General features: G+C 48.2%; 1 protein-coding gene across 5 annotated transcripts in view; it reads left to right on the forward strand.

The window, feature by feature from the left end:
• LOC307214702 (uncharacterized protein) overlaps positions 1-17,800 on the forward strand; it is a 95,059-nt gene that overhangs the window by 48,671 nt on the left and 28,588 nt on the right. The window contains exons 3-7 of one of the 5 annotated variants that reach the window (XM_079973616.1): positions 2,617-3,088; positions 3,283-3,364; positions 3,666-3,748; positions 10,633-10,759; positions 11,672-13,181. The exons of 1 other annotated variant lie outside the window; for it this stretch is intronic. In XM_079973616.1, the coding sequence (XP_079829742.1) occupies positions 2,672-3,088; positions 3,283-3,364; positions 3,666-3,748; positions 10,633-10,759; positions 11,672-12,942 (1,980 nt within the window). In that variant the 5' untranslated portion in view covers positions 2,617-2,671 and the 3' untranslated portion in view covers positions 12,943-13,181. Of the gene's footprint in view, positions 1-2,616; positions 3,089-3,282; positions 3,365-3,665; positions 3,749-10,632; positions 10,760-11,671; positions 13,182-17,800 lie in introns of those variants that run through there. 3 more of the 5 variants (XM_079973611.1, XM_079973608.1, XM_079973609.1) reach the window with 3 other exon arrangements.

Genomic DNA, 17,800 nt, shown 5'->3' on the forward strand with positions numbered 1-17,800 from the left:
ACTGTAGCTTTGGCCTGGCCCAAGCCCAGACTTAGAAGGGCTTGAGGGGCAAAACCCAGTTTCTGGAGGGTGTTCAGAACTGCAGTCTGCCAGCCCAACTGGAATTGGTCGCAGAGGTTCAATGGGGCTATCCCTCGGGGGAGCAGATTCAATGTCAGCCATTTGTAGATTGATGTTAGGCAGATGCTAGCCTCCACTCTCATCATCTCCTTTCTCATCTAACCCATGCGTTTGAGACACATCTGGGCACTTGGAGGAGTGCTCTAAGAAGTCTATTGTTTTTTTAAAAATAATATTTTTTAAAGTTTTAAAAGTTACAAAAAGAAAAAAGAAAAACACCATATTAAACAAAAACAAAATAGCACATCACAATAAGAAAAAAGAAGAAAAAGGAACAGAAAAAAGCAGAAAAATAGAGTAAAAAACACATCAAAACTTCCCATAACTTATCTTTCATTTGCTTGTTTCCTTGACCTCCTCACACCTCCCTTTTTTGTATCCTAGTTCAGTTAGCTATTTCAGCAAATCCTTCCCATCTTTTCCACTTTTTGTCCTGTAATTTATCTTAATATAATATAACTTAGCTTTCCCTCCTTTCACCAATTAACAGTCTGTTTTTTCCTAAACCTTTATAACATTTCTGCTAAAACCACATAGCTTCATTCCAACATCCTTCTAACATTCATTAATTTTACAATGTTTCTGTAGATAGTCTTTAAATTTCTTCCAATCTTCCTCCACCGACTCTTCTCCCTGGTCTCGGATTCTGCCAGTCATTTCCGCCAGTTCCATGTAGTCCATCACCTTCATCTGCCATTCTTCCCGGGTAGGTAGATCTTGTGTCTTCCAGTACTTTGCAATAAGTATTCTTGTTGCTGTTGTAGCATACATAAAGAAAGTTCTATCCTTCTTTGGCACCAATTGGCCGACCATGCCCAGGAGAAAGGCCTCTGGTTTCTTCAGAAAGGTATATTTAAATACCTTTTTCATTTCATTATAGATCATCTCCCAGAAAGTCTTAATCCTTGGGCATGTCCACCAAAGGTGAAAGAATGTACCTTCAGTCCCTTTGCATTTCCAACATTTATTATTGGGCAAATGATAAATTTTTGCAATCTTGACTGGTTTCATGTACCACCTGTAGATCATTTTTATTATATTTTCTCTTAAGGCATTACATGCCGTAAACGTCATACCTGTGGTCCATAACTGTTCCCAGTCAGCCATCATAATATTATGTCCAACATCTTGTGCCCATTTGATCATAGCTGATTTCACCATTTCATCCTGAGTATTCCATTTCAACAGCAAGTTATACATTCTTGACAAGTTCTTAATTTTGGGATGTAACAGTTCTGTTTCCAATTTTGATTTTTCCACCTGGAAGCCAATTTTTTTATCCAAATTATATGCTTCCATTATTTGGTAATAATGAAGCCAGTGAGAGCTCTAGGAAGTCTAGATTGAACTCTCTCAAGGGGGGAGGAAGCCGAGGAAGGCGGGGGCAAAAAGGAACCATAAAGGAGTTGTGCCAAAGTTTTGGCCTTGTATAGTTTTCGAGCTGCGGGAACGAAGAAGCCCCCTTGTGCTCTGAAAAATTTAAGGATACAATTTGCGGGTTTTTCCGCTGAACTCCCGATAGAGTTTATGTGTAGTTTGTTGGCTCCTGAGGTCTGTACCACCATTCCTAGATACTTGTAGTTTGAGACTTGTTTTAATTTATGCCATTGGAGTTCCCAGCTTTTAAGCTTTGGTTTTGCCCCCAAAGCGAGTATCTTGGTCTTTTGATAGTTGATTTTGAGACATTCAAATTCACAGTATGCTGCGAGCTTTCCTAGTGCTCTTTAGAGTCCAGTGGGGGTTCTAGATAAAATTACTGCAGGACCGAAATATGCCGATTTGCGAGCTTCGGAGGGTGGAGTTCTGAGTCATGGAGTGCAGATACTAAATTATTTAGATAGAAATTGAATAGTAGAGGGGCCAATAGGCACCCTTTCCTGACTCCTTTAGAGGTTTTAATAGGGTCCGTTAGGTGTCCTAGGCGGCTACACCTGACTCTAAGAGCCGTGTTTGCGCGCAGTGCCTGAATTAAGAGCAGAAGCTCTTAATTCTATGTAGGTACCCTGTAGTCTGTCCCAGAGTCTGGTTCTGGAGACTGTATCAAAGGCTGCTTTTAGATCAACAAAGGCAGTGTATACTGAGGCCGGCCGTTAGGAGAGCCATGTCACCTGGGCGCAGGATTCCAACCAATGGCTTCAAGCTACAAGGAAGGAGATTCAGATTCAACACACATAGTCATTTTTTACGAGGCACCAATGACTCCCTTGTCAATCAGTTCTGAGTTCATGCATTGACTTGAAGGAAGGAACAACCAGGCTGATTCGCCTCACATTAATCTCTTCGCTTGCTTCCACATTTCCACAATCTCCCTTCTAGAGGCCTCCATCTGCTCCTCCCCCCCCTCCTCCTCCTTTTTAGAAAGATAGCTCAGAGTCTGGGCTGTGGTGCAGTCCCACCCTGGTTCCCAGCAAGACTCATCCATGCTTGCTCAGGGAACCTTTTTCGTCTTCTGATACTGTACAACTTTTGTAACAGAACAACGTATTTGCTTTGTAGGATTTGCTAGAGGTTCTCATTCAGACAGACAGAACTTGGCTTCCTGAGAGCACAGATGGATGAGCGAGACACAGCTGGCCCTAGAGCAGGAAGAGGCCATGTCATCCAAACTGGGAGCAGTGGGGGATTCTTGGAAAACTCTGTGCAGAAGATCCTGGGTGAGGAGGATACCCACTCCTCAGAGGTGCAGAGCCAGCAGTTGAGGCAGTTCTGCTGCCAGGAGGCCAAAGCACCCCAAGAGGTTTGCAGCCAACTCTACCACCTTGATCATCAGTGGCTGAAGCCAGAAAGGCACACGAAAGCTGAGATGCTGGACCAGGTGATCTTGGAGCAGTTCCTGGCTGTCCTTCCACCAGAGATGGAGAGCTGGGTGAGGGACTGTGGAGCAGAGACCAGTTCCCAGGCGGTGGCCCTGGCCGAAGGTTTCCTCCTGAGTCAGGCAGAGGAGAGAGAGCAGGCGGAGAGAAAGCAGGTGAGAGAGAGACTTTCCTCTGGATACTCCCAAGGGGCTCCAAACAGGATGGAGAACATCCAAAAATGGTCTGCTGATGGCCCATCCATTTTCAGGGAATGAGATCTAACACCCTTAAAGTATCTGTCTTTGCGTTCTCTTTCTAATATTTCTCACCATTCATTTACTGTTTTGAATTTTTGTTGTTCTTTCAGAAAAGGGATCATTTTGCAGAAATGGACCTGGATTCCTGTGAGGCAGAGAGGCCTCCGTTGGACACCAGAGAGAGGCCACTGGGTAAGGAGGAAGGTGGCTTTTCTCCATTTGGTCTTGTTCTTTTGGTTTTCCAACTCATCTGAGGGTTCTTTTCATCTTGGTTTTTTTTTTTGTTTTTTTTTGGGGGGGTGGGGGTTGGGAACAAGGGTTCAGAGGAGGGGAGATGTATTTCTGCACACCTAACATGAAATGGGCACAAACCTTCAACTGCACTCAGCAGGTAAGGCTTTCTCAAAGCCCATCAGTAGTTAGAGATGTCCTGTTTCCCCTGTGAGAGAAGCAGGCACTCCTGGCGTCCTGCTTACCTTTTTTTCTTTTGCAGGTGAAAGAATGATGCTGGCAAGACCTCCTGATCCATCTTTTCATGGGGGCAGAAGGGAAGCAGCAGCTGTGGAACCAGATCAGGTCAGGGGAAGCTGCCTTGTGGGGTCAGAGGCCGAGGGATGGAGCAATGTCATGGACTGGTTGGGCACAGAAGAATGGTGGGAGGAAGCAGCCAGGGAACCAGGATGAGAAGATGGCTCTGAGCCCAAGGAGTGAAGGTGGAGGAAGGATTGGCGGTCAGAGGGAGAAGCTTGGGAAGAGGAGGTGTCAGAAGCTGAAGAGGTAACAGGGCTTAGTGAGCTGGGAGACTCTGTGGCAGAATGCAGTGCAGAATCAGAGGCAGAAGAGGAAGGAGGTGAGTGGGAGAGGAAGGTCGAGAGGCAGAGGTGAGTCAGGAGAAGGAGGATCCACCGGGGGCTCCCTCTCCTTCTGCCAGAATCCACCCTCCCTGCTTGTCTCTCAGAGCCAAGAGGGGTCTAACATGGAGGAGTAAAGGCAGGCTGCACACTGGCGCACTGTTCAATTGCTTGCCAGAAACCCCAGAGAGGAGGGGACTTGGGAAGCTGTGGGGAGCCGGGGGCCTTCACTCTCAGCAACTGCTTTTGTGGAGGAAGAGGCTCAGGGAATGAGCTGCTGTTTTCATGAAGCCCGAAACTCAGCCAAGTATGTGAACATTGTGCTCTTGCTGATAAAGAGTAAACTCCAGCTGTGAACTGTGGGATTTCCTGCCCAGATAACTCTGTCATACCAGCCTTCTGAATGTTGACAGTAGGATTCATCTGTAGTTGCAGTTTTTATGGAATCCTAGAGTTGAAAGGGACCCCAAGGGTCATCAAGTCCCACCCCCTGCATTGCAGGAATCTCAGCTAGATCCTCCAAGACAGATGGCCATCCAAACTAGGCTTCTTGTATTTCTATATTCATCAATGAATGCTAAAACAGGCTTTTAAGCAGTGGACAGACGATAACAAATAGTGTTCAGGATTCACCTAGCCAGCCCTATCTGCTGCAAAATGGGGCCTGCTCCCCACTCTTCCCCCTCTCCATGCCCCCATGAACCCCTTGAATTTCGCTCTAGGGCATTGGAAGGGAACCTCCCCAGAACAACTCACGAGGAGAGGAGAAAGTGGAACCTTCCATCGAGGAAACTGGAATGCTTGCTGTAATGGGGTTTGGGGTTGCTTGTGCGTAAGGCGCAAACTGCTCCAAGCGGAGTAGCTTGGGTAAAACTTTCCCCTGGCTGGACAGTCAGTACTCCGTGACTGTCTCAATCACTGGCAGAATCCGTCAGTGGGCGTTTCCTGAATTTCCTCCAACATAAAAGTTCTTTGACACCAAGTCGCCGCCTAGCTTCTCTGCGCGGAAGCTTTCTGCACAGAGTGGGCATCCCAAGGGGACGTCCTGTCCTCTCCCCGCTGGTCTCACTGGAAGAGTCCCTGAGCCTACCCTCCGAAGCTCCCTCAGCCTCCCCTTTCTCCCTGGCGTCACGTCTATTTCCTTCCCCAGCGGAAGCTCTCCCTCTCTCCTTGCTGGTTCCCTCTCCAGCGTCATTGGGGAGCCTTACCACCACCCTTGGCTCCGATGGCAGTTCCCTGACATCCACCTCCCCCTCAGGGCCCTCCCCACCCCCGGCCCGTTCCCTGGGCGGTGAAGCGGGGAACCCCTGGAATGAGCTATCCCTTTCCTCAGACGATTCAAACATCGTTCTCCACCTGCTGCTGTCTCTTTCCATTGGCCAATCTCCCCAATCTGAGCCCTCTTCCTCTGATACCTCCCCTCCCTCTTCCTCTGAGGGAGGATACCTCATAAACTCTTCTTCCTCGTCCGTGGTTCCAAATTGCTCCTCCCAGAATCTCTCCAAAGGTTTCGGTTTCCTTGGGAACCTGCGGTGAAACTCCTCCCGCAGCCACTCATCCCTGATCTCTCCTTCAGGGACCCACGTGTTTTCCGACTCAGGCTCCCCCTCCCAAGCTACCAAATATTCCACCTGCCTCCCCTTCCACCTTGAATCAAGAATTTCCGCTGCCTGACCACCGAGTTCCCTCTCCTCCACCTCTGGGTGAGTGGGGATCTCTCTCTCCCGCCCCGGAAACTCCCTCCCTTCCCGGTATGGTGAAAGTAAAGACCGGTGGAACACCGAATGCAACTTCATGTTGGTTGGCAGGTTGAGCCTAAAAGCCACAGGATTCACCTGCTGTGTTACCTCGAAAGGTCCCAGTCGCCTTGGCCGTACTTTTTTACAACCTCCCTTGAACGGTAGCCCTTTGGTTGACAACCACACCCGGTCCCCAACCCTTATGGTCTCCCCTTCTCTGCAGTGCTTGTCTGCCTGCCTCTTGTACACTTCCTTTGCCCTCTCCAGGTTCATCTTAAGCTGTTGGTGTAAGGCCTCCATTTCTTCCACAAATTGCTCTGCTGCAGGCACACTCCACCTCTCCTCCCCCTCCCCTGGGAAGGCCCTGGGGTGACACCCGTAATTGGCCATGAACGGACTCATCCCCGTGGACACATGCTCAGCGTTATTGTAAGCAAATTCGGCCAGCGCTAGCCTTTCCACCCAGTCGTTCTCTCTCTCGCTGATGTAGCAGTGTAGGTACTGTTGGAGTATGCTATTAGCCCTTTCCGCTTGTCTGTTGGTTTTTGGGTGACGGGCTGTCGAGAAACTCACCTCAACTTGGAGCAAGCTCATGAGCTTCCTCCAGAATCTGGAAGTGAATTGCCTTCCTGTGTCGGACAAAACCCTCAAGGGGGTGCCATGCAACCGAAAAACGTGATCAACAAACAGCCTAGCTGTTTCCTCTGCCGTGACTGCATGCAAACAAGCAATGAAATGGCACATCTTGGTCAACAAGTCAACTACCACCATGACGGCTGTTTTTTCCCCTGGACTTGGGCAACTCGGTCATAAAATCTATGGATATCACCTCCCATGGTCTCCCCGGAATGGGCAAGGGTTCTAGTAACCCCGCGGGCGCTGCTTTCTCCCCCTTAGCTCGCTGGCAACGGTCGCACCCCCGTACGTATTCCCGCATGTCTTCCCTCACTCTTGGCCACCAGAACTGTCTGGTGACAAGCAACATGGTCTTGTCTTGACCAAAATGCCCTGCCGTGGGGTTGTCATGTAGTTGTTTGAGTACCCTCCTCCTCAAATCCCCCTCTGGTATGTACAATGCTCCCCTGTAATACAATGCTCCTTCCTTTTCCTCAAAACTCCCCTGATTTTCTCCTGCGTCCTGGAGCTCCCTGATCTTTCTTTGGGCCTACTCGTCATCCCTCGTCAACCCTGCTAGTTCTCGTTTCCCCACCAATACTCCCCCACACACCCATCGGTCCTCGGGTATCACATGTCGTACTTCTGGCGCTCCCTCTCCTTCCAAGTACTCTGGTTTCCAGGATAGGGCATCTGCTCGGACGTTTTCCTTTCCCGGTACGTACCGAATCTCAAAAGAAAACTTGGAAAACTCCTGAGCCCACCGCATCTGTCTCTTGTTGTGAACCCGTGCAGTCCTCCAGTATTCCAGGTTCTTATGGTCCGTGCACACCTGGATCTTGTGTTGAGCCCCTATCAACAAATGTCTCCAGCATCGGAACGCTTCGTAAATTGCAAGCAGTTCCCAGTCATACACCGTGTAGTTCTGTTCTGACTTGCTCAGCTTCCTCGAGAAAAAGGCGCACGGCCTCCAGTCAGACTGGTTTCCCGGCTGGAGCAGTATGGCCCCAACCGCTCTGTCTGATGCGTCTGTTTCCAGCCTCATTGGCTTCTGCAGATCCACGTGCAAGAGCTGCTCTTCCGAAGCGAACGCTCTTTTTAGTTTTTCAAAAGATTGCTGTGCCTCTTCCGTCCACACGAACTTCTTCTTGCTACTGAGACAATCGGTGATGGGTGCAGTCAAGTGCGCGAAGTTCTTGATGAACTTCCTATAGAAATTCGCAAACCCCAGGAACCTCTGCACGTCCTTCCGGTTTTTGGGGGTCTTCCATTCTAGCACCGCCTGCACCTTGCTTGGGTCCATGGCTAAACCCTTGTCCGACAACCTGTAACCCAGGAACTCGACCTCTCGGGCATGGAATTGGCACTTCTCCAGTTTCACCCACAACTGGTGCTCCTGCAACCTCTTCAGCACTTCTCTGACGTCTTTAACATGCTGCTCCTCGTTCTCCAAGTAGATTAGCACGCCATCTAGAAAGGCCACACAATTCTTGTACAGCAGGGACCCTAACACGTGGTGCATGAACGATTGAAAACAGGCAGAGCCCGATTGTAATCCGAAAGGCATAACTAGGTACTCAAAAGCCCCCAGGGGGGTGAACATGGTGGTCTTCCATTCATCCCCTTCCCTTATCCTAATCAAATTGTATGCCCCTCGAAGGTCCAACTTGGTAAAAATCTTTCCCTTCCTTACCCTGGTCAGAATGTCATCAATTCTGGGCATCGGGAAGGTCACTGGCTCCGATATCAAGTTTAACGCCCTGTAGTCACAAATTAGTCTGAGTTCTTTGGAGTCTCTCTTGTCCACAAAGAAGACTGGACTGCCCCCCACCGCCCTCGATTCTCTTATGAACCCCCTCTTCAGGTTCTTTTCAATAAACTTCCGCAACTCCTGCATTTCTCTGTCCGACATGGCGTACAGCTTACCCACTGGCAACTGAGCCCCTGGGATTAGGTTGATTTGACAGTCAAAGGACCTATGGGGGGGTAGCCTATCCGCCTCCTTCTCACTGAAGACTTTTTCCAAATCAGTGTATTGCGGCGGCACCCTGGTCTTTTCCTCTGCCCCCATCCCTGCCACCCTGGCCACGGCCATCCTCGGGGTCTCCCCCCGTGGCAGTGTTTCAAGCAGTGAGCTGACCCAAAGGCTACAGTCCGCTGGTGCCATGCCACTACCGGATCATGCAGCGCCAGCCAGCTCATCCCCAGTATGATTGGCGGCCCGGCTTGTGTGGCTACGTGAAAGGCAATTGTCTCAGTGTGTCTGGAGACCCTCATCTTCATGGGCGGAGTCTGGTGGGTCACTTCTCCCCCCAGGAGTTCTCTCCCATCAATGGTCGTCACTTGCAAGGGGCGCTCTAAAGGCACCAGCTGGAGCTGGTGCTCTAGTGCAAAGTCCTTGCTAAAGAAGTTGCAAGAGCTGCCTGAATCCAGCAGTGCCTTCACCTTAATTGGGTGTCCGTTGGGGAGCTCTAGCACCACCTCTATGGCTATGGCTGCCCGGGGGGGTCTGGTTTGGGCACTCTTACTGGTTGTTTGCCTGGCTGCTGTGCCCGCTGATCGGCAGCCAAGCGCTCTCATTCCCTGCTCTTTATTCCCCTCCTCCTCACTGCCAATTGCCCCTACCATCCCTTGCCATGCTTTTCTCTGAGGGCAGACCCTGGCAAAATGTCCCGGCTGTTGGCAGAGAAAACACTTCCTGGTCGTTTTCCACTCCTTTTTGTGCACCTCGCCGGAGTTTGAAACCCCGCGCGCTTTCGCGCCTCCGATCTCCATTGGCTCCGCTGGCTGGGAAGGTTGCTCCGGCATTTCAGGAATGCGGTTGTCATGCCAACGCTCTGCTCTCCCCGCCTCTCTAGAGCGCGCGCCTCTTGGCGTACTCCAACCACAAGCGCCATTTTAGTCAGCTGATCCATCGATTGCGGGCGGGGCGAGCGGGAAAGTTCGTCCTTAACCGAAGGAGCTAAGCCTTCCTCAAACATCATCTGAATTGGTTCCGAACCCAGTTCCCACCCAAGTTTGTGGATTAGCATCGAAAACCGCGACCAGTACTCTCTAACTGATTGGCTCCCTTGTTTGCACGCCATCAGTTCTCTGCGCGTCACGCTCTGCTCCACTTCACTCGAAAACATGTGGTCCATGGCGCTAAAAAACTTCCTCAGGTCTTTTAAAGCATCATTTTCCGATGCCATTAAGGGTCTCACCCATTCCCTGGCGCCATCTTGAAGATGCCCTATCACATAGGCTACTCTTGCCCTATCGTCCACAAAGTCATCATACTGCAGGTCCAGCGCGTACTGCACCTCCGTCTTAAAAGCATTAGAGTCTCTCGAATTACCCCCAAACTTATGCACCAGTACCTTCTTTGCAATGGGGGTGGGTTTCCCCTGGGCATCCTGAGTCCGCCTTTCATCTAACCGCGCCGCTAGTAAAGCCAGCTGCTGTTCCAAATCTCTGTTTCTCTCCTCCAGAGTTGGTCCTCCCCTCCCATGGCTCCTCTCCGGCGCTTGCTCCTCCGGTCTGACTCATGATTATCCCTGGGCACAAGCAACGTCAAGGACTGACGGATTGCTGTAATGGGGTTTGGGGTTGCTTGTGCGTAAGGCGCAAACTGCTCCAAGTGAAGTAGCTTGGGTAAAACTTTCCCCTGGCTGGACAGTCAGTACTCCGTGACTGTCTCAATCACTGGCAGAATCCGTCAGTGGGCGTTTCCTGAATTTCCTCCAACATAAAAGTTCTTTGACACCAAGTCGCCGCCTAGCTTCTCTGCGCAGAAGCTTTCTGCGCAGAGTGGGCGTCCCAAGGGGAGGTCCTGTCCTCTCCCCGCTGGTCTCACTGGAAGAGTCCCTGAGCCTTCCCTCCGAAGCTCCCTCAGTCTCCCCTTTCTCCCTGGCGTCACATCTATTTCCTTCCCCAGCGGAAGCTCTCCCTCTCTCCTTGCTGGTTCCCTCTCCAGCATCATTGGGGAGCCTTACCACCACCCTTGGCTCCGATGGCATTTCCCTGACACTTGTGTAGGCAGAAAAACGTAAACATAAGCTGGAGTACCACCTATTTGCAAAAAGACGAATACCCACACTTAAAATGCAGAATAAAAGAATTAAATTAAAGGGTTAAAATAGGTACCCATAATTAAAATGTGCAGCAAAGCAATCCTATTGAAATAACACAGCAATTAACAGGAAGGAAATAACAGAGCATTGTGCAGATCATATTTCTGCTATCTCAGAGGAGGACATTTCCCTTTTTCTTTTAGGGTCCAGTGTGCTTTGAAGATGTCGCTGTTCGTTTAATAGACGAGGAGTGGGAGTTGCTGGATCCTGACCAAAGAGGTCTTCATAAAGACGTCATGGAGGAGAATTGGGGGATCGTGGCCTCTCTTGGTAAGCCTCCGTGTGGGATCGTCCTATCTGCCAGGAAATTCAAAAAATACCTCTATGTGACAAACCTCATATATTTTCACAGCGCCCCCTAACACCCCCACAAGAAATAGTGGGTTACAGTTTTTTCTGTGAACAATCTTCCTCCAGTTCTGCCTCCTTCTACCACAGTTGGGCTCATCTGAACTGCCCAGGCATCTTAAATGTCAGCTTCAGAGTTGTTCAGAAAGATAAGTAGCTTCTGTCAGGTTTTCTGTTTTTGTTTTTGCTGCTGTCAGTCTTGGGTTGACCAAAGAGACGACTGACATTAGAGATGGAGGGGATGCCATGACTGGGCCAAACAACATCTGCCCCAGAGAAGAGCCAGGCTGATTGAATCTCAGGTAGTACTAGCAGTGATAATCATAGTAATAATAATAATTTTTATGTATACCCTGACCATCTGGTTGGGTTGCCCCAGCCAATCTGGGAAGCTTCCAACACATATACAGTGGTACCTCTGGTTGCGAATGGGATCCGTTCCGGAGGTCCACCCAGATCCCGAGGTTTTCGCAACCCGAGGATCACTGCGCATGGATTTGTCGCTTTCATAAGGTGATGTTTATATAACCCGAGGGTTACGTAACCCGAGGTGCTACTGTATAAACATGAAACAGTAATAATAACAACAATCTAATCCAATGAAAAAAATACATAAATTTTACAAAAAGTACAAAATTTATAAAATGAGTAACTTACTTCAAACAAAGCAACATTCAACCAACGATTAGAATCCAATAATAAATACATTGGTTTATTGCAAATAACAAAGGTAATGAACACTGCCTTCTCTACAACAAATTTAATGAGCATTATTCCCTAACTGGGGGCTCCATTTATTCCTGAGGCTCTAATCCCTTTTTCTCTCCATTGCAGATTGTGATGAATTGGAAAGCAAGAACAAAGGTGACCACAACAAAATCTGCAGAGTGGAGAAGGCACGTAAAAATTTGGAATGTGGAAAGAGCTGCAGTCAGAGCTCCCATTCCAGTTCCCATCAACGAAATCTCATTGGAAAGAAGCCCTATCAGTGCATTGAATGTGGAAAGAGCTTCAGTCAGAGCTTCTCTCTCACTTCCCATCAAAGAATTCATACAGGGGAGAAACCCTATCAGTGTGTGGAATGTGGAAAGAGCTTCAGTACCAACTCAAATCTCACAAAACATCAGAGAATTCATACAGGGGAGAAACCTTATCAGTGTGTGGAATGTGGAAAGAGCTTCAGTATGAGCTCCAGTCTCACTTCCCATCAGATAATTCATACAGGGGAGAAACCCTATCAGTGTGTGGAATGTGGAAAGAGCTTCAGTATGAGATACAATCTCACTAAACATCAAAGAATTCATAGAGGGGAGAAACCCTATCGGTGCATGGAATGTGGACAGAGCTTTAGTATGAGCTCCAATCTCACTTCCCATCAAATAATTCATACAGGGGAGAAACCCTATCAGTGCATGGAATGTGGAAAGAGCTTCAGTAGAAGCGCCGATCTCACTAAACATCAAAGAATTCATACAGGGGAGAAACCCTATCAGTGTGTGGAATGTGGAAAGAGCTTCAGTATGAGCTCCGATCTCACTAAACATCAAAGAATTCATACAGGGGAGAAACCCTATCGGTGTGTGGAATGTGGAAAGAGCTTCAGTAGGAGCTCCCATCTCACTTCCCATCAAAGAATTCATACAGGGGAGAAACCGTATCAGTGCATGGAATGTGGAAAGAGCTTCAGTATGAGCTCCAGTCTCACTTCCCATCAGATAATTCATACAGGGGAGAAACCCTATCAGTGTGTGGAATGTGGAAAGAGCTTCAGTAGAAGCGCCGATCTCACTAAACATCAAAGAATTCATACAGGGGAGAAACCCTATCGGTGCATGGAATGTGGAAAGAGCTTCAGTAGAAGCGCCGATCTCACTTCCAATCAAAGAATTCATACAGGGGAGAAACCCTATCAGTGTGTGGAATGTGGAAAGAGCTTCAGTATGAGCTCCGATCTCACTAAACATCAAAGAATTCATACAGGGGAGAAACCCTATCAGTGCATGGAATGTGGAAAGAGCTTCAGTCAGAGCTCCAATCTCACTTCCCATCAAAGAATTCATACAGGGGAGAATCACGGAATTGTAGAATTTTTGAGCTTGAAGTGATCCCTGGTGCAATCTATTTCACCCCTTGTGATGCTGGCATAGCAAGTAAAGCATCCATGACAGATGACCATCCAACTTCATTTGAAAACCTCAATGAATGGAAATTCCAGCACTCCCAAGGGAGTCCAATCCACTAACTTCTTTTGCTGTCAAAAAGTTCTTCCGCATGTTTAGTCAGTCTTTTTTTAAAAAAAATAAAACTTGAAGGCATTGGTTTGTGTCCTACCCTGTGGAGCAGGCGTCCTATTAGGAAGACTCAGTTCTCGTGTGCATGTTATGGAAGTTGGGCAATAGGGGCAATACAGGATTCCTTTTGGTGTACCGAACTCCCCACTGCACCAAGGATTCCCTGCCCGAGCTGCTCCAGATCGTGGCGGATGTTCTCCTGGAGACACTTAGTTTGGTTATCCTAGGGGATTTTAACATCCACGCCGACACGACCTTACAAGGGGCCGCTTGGGACTTTGTGGAAAGCATGGCCTCCATGGGGCTTTCCCTGAATATGTTTGGCCCAACCCATAGCCGTGGACATGCCTTAGACCTGGTGTTCACCTCTATGGATGTTGGTGATCTGACACTAAGTAAAAGCGAAACTAAAGAAGTGCCATGGTCAGATCACTTCCTGGTGCAACTGGACTTCTCCGTGAACCTTCCCCTCCTGCAGGGAAGTGGGACCGATTCAGATGGTCCGCCCCTTAATGGATCCAAATGGTTTCCAGAGGGCGATAGGGGATGTTTTATCCCATGTTGATGGCCTTTCAGCTGATTCCTGGTGGCCCGCTGAAATGTGGAGTTAACCAGGGCTATTGACTGTTTGGCTCCAAAGCGCCCTCTATGATTGCATGGAGCCCGGACAGCCACGTGGTTTTCTTTGGAGCTGAGGGTGATGAAACAATCGCTGAGATGGCTAGAGCGCCGGTGGCGGATAACGCATTCTGAAGCTGACCGGATACGGGTTAGAGCTCAATGTCGAGCCTACGAAGTGGTGATAGCGACGGCCAAGAAGACTTTTTTCACCGCCTCTATTACATCTGTGGAAAACAGCAGCAGGAGACTCTTTCAGGTGGTTCACAATTTAGCAGTACCACCTGCTCCATTAGGGTCCAGTACAGGTCACATGATCTCCTGCAATGATTTTGCAAAGTTTACTGCAGACAAAGTCGCTCCGATTCGAGAAGACGTAAACTCCACCGTGGGAGCAGGGCCGGGGCGGGAGAGTGCTAGAGTCCTGTCTAGTCAAGTTGTGTGAGATCAATTCCAATCTGTTACCCCCCGAGGATGTGGACAGGCTGCTTGGACGAGTGAAACCAACCACTTGTCTCCTTGATCCTTGTCCATCCTGGCTTATAAAAGCTAGCCGAGAAGGGCTGTGCGATGGGCTTCGTGGGGTGGTGAAAGCTTCCCTCTGTGAGGGAGCCTTCCCGGACCCATCTTTAGATGTGGCCACAATGGCCAACTATCGCCCAGTCTCAAATCCTCCATTCTTGGGCAAGGTGATTGAGCGAGTGGTTGCTGAACAACTCCAGGCACGCCTGGAGGAAGCGGACCATTTGGATTCGTTCCAGACGGGATTCAGGCCTCAACATGGGACTTGAAACTTCCTTGGTCGCGCTGGTTGATGATCTCCGGCGGGCTAGGGACAAAGGTGAGAGCTGTTTCCTAGTTCTGCTGGATCTCTCAGCGGCGTTTGATACCATCGACCATAACATCCTTCTGGACCGTCTTGAGGGGCTGGAAGCTGGGGGCACTGTCATACAGTGGTTCCGCTCCTTCCCCCTGGGCTGTGTTCAGAAAGTGGTGGTGGGGGATGAGTGTTCAGAACCCTGGGCTCTCACTTGTGGGGTGCCTCAGGGATCCATCCTCTCCCCCATGCTTTTCAACATCTACATGCAGCCGCTGGGAGAGATCATCAGGGGGTTTGGGCTTGGTGTTCATCAGTATGCGGATGATACCCAGCTCTACCTCTCTTTCAAATCAGAACCAGTGAAGGCGGTGAAGGTCCTGTTTGAGTGTCTGGAGGCGGTTGGAGGATGGATGGCAGCTAACAGATTGAGGTTGAATCCTGACAAGACAGAAGTACTGTTTTGGGGGACAGGAGGGGGCAGGTATGGAGGACTCCCTGGTCCTGAATAGGGTAACTGTGCCCCTGAAGGACCAGGTTTGCAGCCAGGGAGTCATTTTGGACTCATAGCTGTCCATGGAGGCACAGGTCAAATCTGTGTCCAGGGCAGCTGTTTACCAGCTCCATCTGGTACGCAGGCTGAGACCCTATCTGCCTGTGGACTGCCTCGCCAGAGTGGTGAATGCTCTGCTCATCTCCCGCTTGAACTGCTGCAATGCACTCTACATGGGGCTACCTTAAAAGTTCTACCCAGACACTGAGGTCCAGCACCAAGGGCCTTCTGGCGGTTCCCTCACTGCGAGAAGCTAAGTTACAGGGAACCAGCCAGAGGGCCTTCTCAGTAGTGGCGCCCTCCCTGTGGAACGCCGTCCCACCAGATGTCAAAGAGAACAACTACCAGACTTTTAGAAGACATCTGAAGGCAGCCCTGCTTAGGGAAGCTTTTAATGTTTGATGTATTAGCATTTTAATATTTTATTTGAAGTCGCCCAGAGTAGCGGGGGAAGCCCAGCCAGATGGGCGGGGTATAAATAATAAATAATAATAATAATTATCATTTTATTTTCTTACTCCTGTAGTAACCTATGTTATCCATCATTTGAGAACCACGATATTGTTGTCCCTTTGCTCTTCTTTCATTTTTATCACAGTCTTTGAACTTTAATACTTTGAGGAATCGAGGTTTTAATTTCATGAAGTGAGGCAGCTCATCCTCTATTAACAGTCGTACCTGAGATTGGAAGTCCATGTTGAGGGTCTGGAGAGAGTGTTCCGATGGGAAGACTCTTCTTCTGGGGTCTCCTTCCATTTGGGAGGGGAGAGATTTTCTAGGAAAAGGAGATTTCTGAGTCAGTAAAAAGGACACAGATGAGTCTGGCATACAGAGGAAAATACCTCGGGAGTGGGACTGCTAAGAGAGAGGGGAACCGAGGAAAAGTGGCTCACGGACCAAAGTATGAAGCCATGAAGGAAGCTGGGCTGTCCTGTCATAACTAAGGAAGGGAATGAGAGAGAAGCAGCAGAAACAGAGTTAAGCCTTTTAGCATTTATTCTGGATACCTGAACCGTAACAACTGATTGTGAGAGGAGGGAGTTTAAGAGAAGCTGTGCCTGTACAGTGGTACCTCGGGTTAAGTACTTAATTTGTTCTGGAGGACTGTTCTGAACCTGAAACTGTTCTTAACCTGAAGCACCACTTTAGCGAATGGGGCCGCCGGAGCACGATTTCTGTTCTCATCCTGAAGCAAAGTTCTTAACCCGAGGTACCATTTCTGGGTTAGCGGAGTCTGTAGCCTGAAGCGTTTGTAACCCAAGGTACCATTGTAGTACGTTGTTTAATCCTGTGACATTTAGCTGAAGTAATAAGTTAACGTCTTCCTGACAGAGGCCTTCCAGAATCCGATTCAGAGCCAAATTTGGAGACATATGTCACACAGACAATTTCAGAATGGCTGGGAGAAAGCAAAGATTGGTTGGATGGGCTTTGAGAGAGCTGTTTCAGAATTAGATCGCGTGAAAATCGAGAACGGACGCAGCCAGGAGATGTTTTATTAAGACTAGTAACAAAAAGAGTGAAGGACGCAATCCTTCAGAACAGTTTTTGAAAAAAATCATGTGGTTGACGGACAGAAAGTAGATATCTTTAGAGAGATTCCACTGAAATTGAGACTTAGAAGAACCAAATATAGATATTTAACAATAGCACTCAGGAGAGCTGACATTAGATATAAAAGGGAATTCCCAGAGGGCATTTCCTTTACATACACGAAAAGGAGATACAGGCTAACATCAGAATTTCAGAGAGTCCTTTGACAAACACAGGAGAGACTATTAGATTCCAACTGCTGAAAGCCACATATGGTGTTCTGTTAGAATGGGAGACGAAAGGCGAAGAGGTAAAATCAGTTATGATTAAATGGGCACAAGATATAGGTCATTATATTATTGTGGAAGATTGGGAAAGGTTATGGAAAACCGATTTAAAATTCACAGAGTGTTCCTTGCTCAAAGAAAATTATATGAAGATGATGTATAGATGCTATATGACACCAGTGCGGTTAGGAAGAATGAACAAAACCAGCTCAAATATGTTTTGGAAGCGTAAAGAAAGAGACGGGACTTTTTACCATATGTGGTAGGATTGTAATGAAATCAAAAAGTTTTGGAAAATGATATATAATGACTTGAAGAAAATGTTCCAATTAACATTTGTTTCAAAACCTGAAGCATTCTTGTTAGGGATTGTAGGAAGAGACCTGCCAAGGAAACTGAAAAATATCTTTATGTATGCGACAACGACGGCAAGAGTCTTAACAGCACAAGCATGGAAGAATGGGGAAATCCTGACTAAAGAACTATGGCAAGAGAAATTGATGGAAATCACAGAATTGGCAAAATTGACACACAAACTATGTGACAAGGATAACTGTGGTTTTAAAGATAGATGGGAACCCTTTACAAAGTAATTACAGAAGCAACAAAATGAACTGGACTCCTTGGCAGGTTTTGAATAAACATTTACAAACTTTTTATTGATAACATTTAGATAGATAAATTAAGGATCTGTACAGTTTGGTAACATGCAGAAAATAACATATGTTGATGAACCAGAGAGAGGAGGTGAGGGGAGTCGGGGGGTCAGGTTTTTTGGAGAGGGGAGTCGGGGAGGGGGGGGTCAGGTTTTTTGGAGAGGGGAAAATAAGGGGGGTGCAGGATGATATGTTTTTGGATAAAATG

The sequence above is a fragment of the Podarcis cretensis genome (assembly GCF_951804945.1).
Source record: "Podarcis cretensis genome assembly, chromosome: 4".
Taxonomy (NCBI): Eukaryota; Metazoa; Chordata; class Lepidosauria; order Squamata; family Lacertidae; genus Podarcis; species Podarcis cretensis.